The following is an 8100-nucleotide window of genomic DNA, read 5'->3' on the forward strand; positions in this document are numbered from 1 at the left end:
ATGATTACTTTTATACTCTATCATCAAATTTCATACTCTATCTTCAATTTTAATAAACAATGATTTGCTTGTAAACTGAAAATTGGAGCATAATAAATTCAAACTCTATCAATAAAAATTCAATCTCATTCAATTTTTTTAATATTATTGAAAATTGGTGGGTAATAAATTCAAACTCGATGTGATAAATCTTGTTTTCCTCCTGCTCCATTTGATAGATCTGGTTTCCCCGACTCCATTTGATAGATCTGGTTTTCTTTTTGATCCATCATATGGGTCTCTCAATACTTGATTCGAAAAAGAAATCTGCAAAATGAGGAAAGATGGTCAGGGATCTACCGGGAATGCCCCGGTAGAGACCCTCCGACGTTTAAGTCAGATTTTATGAACTAGAGTAGTATGGACAGGTAAGAATTGCAGAGAGAAAGAATAAAGAAAAATGGAGTTTAGGAAGAAGAAGGAAGAAGAGACCCCCTTTTCGTCTACCCGTGATGTATATCTGCCTATCTGCTATAATGCTAGCTGTCTCTATCACTCAGCTCCGTACGTACGGATGTGTCAGAGCTCCTCTCCATGTCGGCCATTTAATTCTCTCCAATGCGCATACGGGCATGGTTGCGAGGTGATTGGGCCTACTATTCTTTCTCACATCACTTCACTGGGCTGGACTTCTTCTCATTGGAACTGGGCTCATAGTGAATCCGGCCTACTCGCGCGTCTGGATCGAGACTTAAGACGCTGGGTCGATCTTGTTTAAGGAGGGCTTGGTGGGCTTTGGGTTATTGTTCTCCTCTTAGGCTCGGCCTCGCCCAGGGTAGAGAAAGTCTGGTGGTAATCACGATGAATAAAAACTCAATCTGATTCAATTTTTTTAAATATTGTTTGAAAAAATAAAATAAAATAATAAAATTTGAGTCACGTTATACACTTTTCTCATAAATTTATTTTGTAATCTCCAGAATTAAATAAATTTTTCTGAAATTTAATTTTTAGAATCAGAACTATAAAAATTTAATTTTTAGAATCAGAACTATAAAAATTTATCTCCAATTTATAATTTCACAAAAAACATAAAAAAAAAGAAAAAATATAATAAAAAAATAAGAGTATTTTGCTTTGTAAAGATAAGACTATTTATAGCAAAAAAAATAACCGTTGTAAGCAGTTATAAAAATATTGAGATAATATAATAAAATTATAACGGTCATATTTAATATTAGATTTAAATATTAAATCTGCAACAATAAAAAAAATCTCACAAATAAAATTTTTAATAATCATAAAATTTTCAACTAGTATAAAATTTTCAATAACTATAAAATCTTTTAAAATCTAAATTAATTTATAATAATCTCCATATTTGAAAAGATTTTTTATTATTAAATTTAAAAAAAAAATAAATTTTGAGTATCATAAAATTAAATCTAGCTCAACTCATTTTTAAATTTATAAATATGTCCTCCAATTAACTTCTTGATTAAGCACATAAATATACTCATTAAATTAGTTGAACTCAATATTATAGAAAAATTAAATTCATTTGCATAAATTTTCATGATTCACAACTTAAAACCACTTAGTTTGGTTACACTTATAAAGTTTATTGATATTTACTCGTTAAAATTAATTTAAAAGTTAATTTTTACGAATTTTTGAGTTGAATTATATATATATTTATTTAATTTTAAATTTATCAATTTTAAATTAAAACTTATAATAAATAAATTAAAGTGTTTATAAATTATTTAAAATTAGACTTGATTCTCGATTAAAATTTGACTTCTCTTAGTTCGTTTACTAAACAAACTAAATTTCAACTTATTAATATTCGATTTAAGTTTAAAATCAATATGACTCAGAGTTTAAAAAATTTTAAATGAATTAAATTTGAATTTTTTAAAATTCAAATCGACTTAATTTATCCACACCGCGATTAAAAATTAACTATAGGAAAATTCAAAGGCAAAAATTTATTATTATTAAATATATTATATAATAGAATCTACATGGAATCCATTATAATCCTGGTATATGGAATGACTGTATTATATTATTCCACAAAATGATGGGTGGGTTTGAAAAAGGCTCACACACACACACTATGAACATTGCTCGGCAATATCGCGGTCTATACTAATTGGCTTAATTGCACAATAAGATAGCTGTGCGGAGCTTTCTGCAGTCTAAGCTTCTGTTGGAGGTTTAATCAGATATTATACAAGCAGAAACTAAAATATTTAATTATCAATTAACAAGATACAAAAACCCATGAATATAATCCAGTGGAGCACTCACAGTTCACACTGGATTTTGTCTTCCACTCTCACTTACACAACTTTACTGCAAAAACATATATCTTGGAATTAACTAAAGGCATTACTAGATATTTAAACAATAATCTTTTTGGATTTTGTTTTTTTAATATATTCTCACGCAGGAACAAGCCTTGTTATTGTCTTATAGTCTCTTAGTTCCACATGCACTTGTCTGATTACTGGGTCTGCTGTTGAAGGATGACCTCCTTAATGAATGTGTCAAAGTTGTTGTAAGAAACTCCTCCAACACTGATGGCTTCTTCGGCTTTCTTTCTCCACTCCACAGCCCTTCTTCTCCTTTCCCTTCCTATCTCTGTTTCCATCATTTCTTTGATGATACTCACAAGTTCTTCTCTCTTCAAATTAGTACTGAGCTCAACTCCTGTCTTCCACACATCGCATGCATATTTGCAATTTGTTTGTTGCTCAGCAAAGAAAGGCCAGCAGATCATTGGCTTACCACCAGAAATGCATTCTATGGTTGAATTCCACCCACAATGTGAAAGGAAGACACCAACAGCTGGGTGTTGAAGAACCCGATCTTGCGGTACCCAGCTCACCAGCAATCCTCTGTCTTTTATTTCCTCGTAAAATTCTTCAGGCAATACTGCAGATTCACCCATCACAACATCAGGCCTAACAATCCATAAAAATGGATGCTTGCTATTTGCCAGACCCCAGGCAAATTCATTCAGCTGTTCATTAGTTATTGTAGTAACACAGCCGTAGTTTACATACACAACTGAGTCTGGCTCTCTTTTGTCAAGCCACTCTAGACAGCTTAAGTCCTCCTTCCATAAACTGGATCTAAATGCCTTGGACTTGATCTCTGGTATGCCCTTCTCAAGCAGGATAAATGGGCCAACGGTATAAATATTCTTGGAGTACCTGGCTGCAATGGCATCCAACACTTCTTGCTCAAGCTCATCGAAGGTGTTCAAAATGATAGCATCAGCTTTCAAACTCTTGTGAGCTTCTGATCCCAGAAAATCAAACATTATGTCGTTCACATCTGTGACTCTGATAAAGCTGGGCATGTCCCTCAGTTTCATGTTAGGCATTCCAGGAATGAAGTCAACTGGTTGATCAAGCGTACCATCGTGCAAAAAACTTTCATCTGATCCAAAACATCCATACATACATACAATTAGAAATGAAATGTATGTGAATGTGATTTTCATTCATTCGTCCCTAGAGAATATTTTAAGTACAAGTAGTTAAGCAAAGTTTGTACCTTTGAAAGGGACGATGCCTCTTCTGACGAGCTCAATATGATGGAGATAAGCCATGAAGCCACAAGCTGAGGTAGTCCAAAATTGGATCTCTAGTATGCCAAAATGCCGAGCAGCATCAATGGCAAAGGCCATGACACCATCTGAGATTATACAAGTAATTGGAGGAACATCAGGGGATGCTTTCAGCTTCGCAATAAGGTCAATGAAAGGAGCCAAGCAATGCTTTCGGGTAGAATCACTGAGTGAAGGGACATGTTGGGTGGCATCACGGTCAGTATAAGGCAACCCATCAGGGATAGCTTCAAATTTGAAATCAGGAAGACCGTCGATGAATTCCTGACCTCTGCTTCGAATCAGGCGTCTGTGATTATGCTCAGTGTTCACAAAGGTGATGTAAAAGCCTCGGGCGTGCAAGAGCTTGCCAAGCTGCATAAGGGGATTCACATGGCCTTGTGCAGGGTACGGGACTAGAATTGCATGAGGCGGCTTCTGGGTTGAGATTGAACCCATAATATTATCAAATCAAGAAAACGCAAGAATGCTACAAGGACTTGAAGGTCTTCTTGATCGTATGCACTTATGTGTAATCCATGGTATATATTTATAGAAGAGAAAAACTTGCCACCTTTTTAGTAGGGTCCACATATTAATATTATATTTTTATACTTTAAAATTTTACACTTTGAAGTTTTGTGGACGAAAAATTATTACATACAACAAATTTGAGCGCCCTGACATTAATATTTGAATTTAATAAACCTGTATTTTACTTGCTTTTACCCAAATAATGTTACATTGTCGCCTTGTGCATATGCTATTAGTTGTTGTATCAATCTGTTTGGTTTTGGAATAAGGCAATAATAGTAAATAATTATTATTTTTTTCTTGTTTATTTAGTTAGAGAATTTAAAATTTTTAAGATAGGTAAAAATTATTTCTATTTGATTAATAATTCTTTCTTTAACTTTATAAAAATTAAGAATTTTTTTTATACAGCAAAAGAAAATAGGAGTGTAGACGAACCGAGGTAAGGTGAACTTTAAAGAGGTCAAATTTAATTCGTTAAAATTTTTTCAAACTCGAGCTGAATTCGATCTTAACTTATTTCAAACTCGAACCGAATATTAAGAAGTTCAAATTTGGCTCGTTTAAAAAACGAATTTAGATAAATCGAGTTTTTATCGATTTTAATCTCGAATAATTTATGAATAGTTTAATTTATTAATATGTATAATGAGTTTCAGTTTAAAATTAATAAATTTAAAATTAAAATAATTTTAATTAAATAAATATATCTATAAATTAGCTGATAATAAAGATGAGTTTTTAAATTTTAATAATTTAAATATATATAAATTTTAAGAGTAATTAAACTATATAGAACTGAATTTTAGAAAATTTAAATTTAGCTCATAAAAGTATATGCCGAGTTTGAGTTTATTTCTTATATGATAATAATTTCAGTTTATTTAATGAGACTGTTCACGAGTCTATTCGCGAGTCTACTAAAAAATGAGTCAAACTCACGAGACTTAACGAGTCGAATATTATACAGTTTAAGTTTACCTTGTTTACCAAACGAGTTTAAAAATTAAGTTCGAACTTGATTCGTTTAGAAATCAAGTCGAATTCGATCGAATTTTTATCAAATCAAATCTCGAATAGTTCACGAACGGTTTAATTTATTTACCTCTCTAGAAAAAAATAACTTATTTACTTCAATCTAATTAAATTATTTTTTTAAAAAAGTTGAACCAAATAAAATCTTTTAATTACTTTATATATTTATATAAAGTTAAGTCCATAGAAAAGGAAAAGACGTATGATAAATCACTTTTTTAAAATAAATATAAAAAATATAATCAATAAATAAAAAAAGCATGCGTCCATATTGTTATTATTATTATTATTTTTTTATAAATAAGAGTATATATTTAAAAGCATTCATATGGTTACAGAGAAAACTTTCATTTTCTATATATTTAAAAGGTTCATTTTTTTTTCATATGGATTAATAAAAATTATATTTATATCTTGAGTTTATATATAATACATCGGATTTTGTAAGAATTGTCCTTAATAAAATTAATTTTTTATAAATAAAGAAAGACCAACCAGATAATTGGAGAATTAAGAATAAATTTGTATTATCTAAGTTAAGATATATTATTTAAGGAAAGAAATAGTGATAAAGTGAAATTAATGCCAACCCTTTGAATTTGTGAAGGGGTAATGGGGCTCCATCATGCTTAATGGAGCTCAGGCACTTGTCCAAGTCCAATATGTGGGTCATAAGCAGAGACTTTAGCTAGAGTATGTGAAGATCCGCTCAGATTCAAACCATACACTTCATTATTTTTTATTGGTTCAGGTTGATATTTCAATGCCGATAACGCTAATGGCAGAATCTCCCATTTAACCTTGCGTGATCCTCTTGCCTTGTGCATGATTGATCATATTCCCGACAACGTGGATTTCTCAAAAATTATAAATTATATTATATTATAATTATAATATAAAAAATCTCGAGATTTATTAATTAGTTCGAAATTAAAGTAAATTTGTCGTTTAATCCTTGAAAATTACTAATTAATATTAAATAGAAAGCAATCAGACGATGATGTGGTGGGTTCCATCTCAAAGTGGAATTACTATTTTAACTTTATTTATTATAGAAGCATATATATAATAATTTCTCAGTAAAGCAAATGCAAATTGTAGGTGCAATAATGCAAAGAGGACTCCATTGTCATGCCACGTGCTGCTAAAGCATCCCCAACTACCAATTTTTTTAGAACTTTCTTTTCCATTACTTATTTCTAAAATATAAGCAATTGTATTTCAACAATTTTTGAAACTCAATTTATTTTATGAAAAATAATTTGTATATAAAATTTATTTTTTTATTAATTAGAAATAATTAAAAAACATGTTAATCAATGTAATTACATGCACAACGAAAGACATGTTAACTAATTCAAGAATAACTGAAAAAACAGATGGCGAATTTACTTCATTTATCACATGGTGAAGAATTCCAGCTACCAACTCTGCCAATTGCTGCGCCTCTTCTAAGCGGGTCAGTTTGTACTGGGAATCGTACATTTCCATGCAATAATAGTGTAAAAAAAGTTTAAATAAAATTAAAAAATTATTATTTAATCTTTTTAATATTTAAAAAAAAAATAAAAAATAAAAATTAATTTTTATTACATCACATGACTAAATCAGATGCTCGTCCTTTTACTGTGAAGCTATAATGGAATCCACTCCACACCCACACCCACACCCACAGCCACCTTTTTTGTTTTATTGCTTGAGCTTGTTCACACAACACAAGACCACACCAAGGCAAAGCAATTTCTGTGATATCATACTTCACTCCACAAACTGAAATTATTATATGCAGTCGATTGCATAAATGAGTAAATGGAAATTTTTTTACGCCATGTTAAAACTGTGATCATCAAGTTTGAATCATGCATGCAGCGTCCCTCCGGGTGACAATTCTACCTTCAGAACTCAATTTTTTTGCACATAATTTCTTTGGTTTTGAACTTCTTCAGATTAAAATGGTTTCTTTCTGTGGTGCATGAGAACTGAGTGGCAGAATGGGTTGTATTCGGCGTTGAGAAGCTTTTGTGGGTAGTGTTCAGTCATTGAAATTGAATGGTAATGTGCTGATTATGGGTCTCCACTGTTACTTTTGAAAAGCAAAGCAATTTCTTCACTTTACCATAGCTTCGGATGAATCCCATATAGTATACTATAAATTAACAAAAAATTATTATTTATTTCGTCTCTTCCATGTGCTTTCTACTTTAAGAAATGTTGTTAGTAAAAGCTCCCATTCGGCAACGGTGGTTTCTGCCATTGTACTGCCTACACGTGGCGGTGGGCCCATAATTTGATTTACGCCTTTCCTCGTTTCGAGTTGCTAAATTTGCTTTAGCGCCTACTTCCCACCACTGCCCAATCATTTGGTCTTGCCGACGTCAGGCTAGCTCATTCGCCCTCTTTCAAACCAACACTTTTTCTTTATTTATTTTTTATTCGTTTAGCTTTATGATTATTACTAGTTGATCTCTTTACATTGCGCGAATAATTAAAAAAAATGAATTAATTATTAAGCAAGAATAAATTTTAAATATTTTATAAATTATTTTAAAATTATTAATAATTTCATTTTGATTAATTTGAAGCCTAGATTTTCTAAGCACCATGTTTATGTGCTCGATCGATCACTTAGCAAAACGCCCAATTGATTCGGCGAACACCGTAGCTAAGTTTTCGTGCTGGAGACGAGTTAATTCAGCACATAGCCTTTGTTTTCAGCATAGAAAAGGGCCAGAGGCTTGCCTGATTTCAGATTTGGAGCAATTTCTGAAGGTCTACTCAGCCCGAATTATACATTTGGGTCTTCTTTAGTGGAGCTTCTTGTCAAGCTCAACTCCCTTATGCCTACATATATTTTTTCAAGAGAGATGATGGATTTCATTAGAAAAATGTTTTGGGCTGGGTCTAATACAACTCAATGAATAGAGGGTTAG

General features: G+C 31.5%; 1 protein-coding gene across 1 annotated transcript; it reads right to left on the bottom strand.

The window, feature by feature from the left end:
• Positions 1 to 2213: 2213 nt before the first annotated feature.
• On the bottom strand, positions 2214 to 4134 carry LOC110628474 (linamarin synthase 1-like). Its single transcript, XM_021775137.1, has 2 exons — positions 3550 to 4134; positions 2214 to 3432 (listed from the first exon to the last, which is right to left on the bottom strand). Exons 1-2 carry the CDS (start codon positions 4058 to 4060, stop codon positions 2492 to 2494), a joined length of 1452 nt encoding a protein of 483 aa, XP_021630829.1. The 5' UTR covers positions 4061 to 4134; the 3' UTR covers positions 2214 to 2491.
• Between the last annotated feature and the right edge of the window lie 3966 nt (positions 4135 to 8100).

The sequence above is a fragment of the Manihot esculenta genome, chromosome 12, assembly GCF_001659605.2.
Source record: "Manihot esculenta cultivar AM560-2 chromosome 12, M.esculenta_v8, whole genome shotgun sequence".
NCBI classification, from domain to species: domain Eukaryota; kingdom Viridiplantae; phylum Streptophyta; class Magnoliopsida; order Malpighiales; family Euphorbiaceae; genus Manihot; species Manihot esculenta.

Bases quoted from the DNA above. Each gene is read 5' to 3' on its own strand.
- LOC110628474 (XM_021775137.1), bottom strand. From the start codon at position 4,060: ATGGGTTCAATCTCAACCCAGAAGCCGCCTCATGCAATTCTAGTCCCG. The intron at 3,433-3,549 runs GTACAAACTTTG...GTTTTGGATCAG, and splicing joins AGGCATCGTCCCTTTCAAAG to ATGAAAGTTTTTTGCACGAT.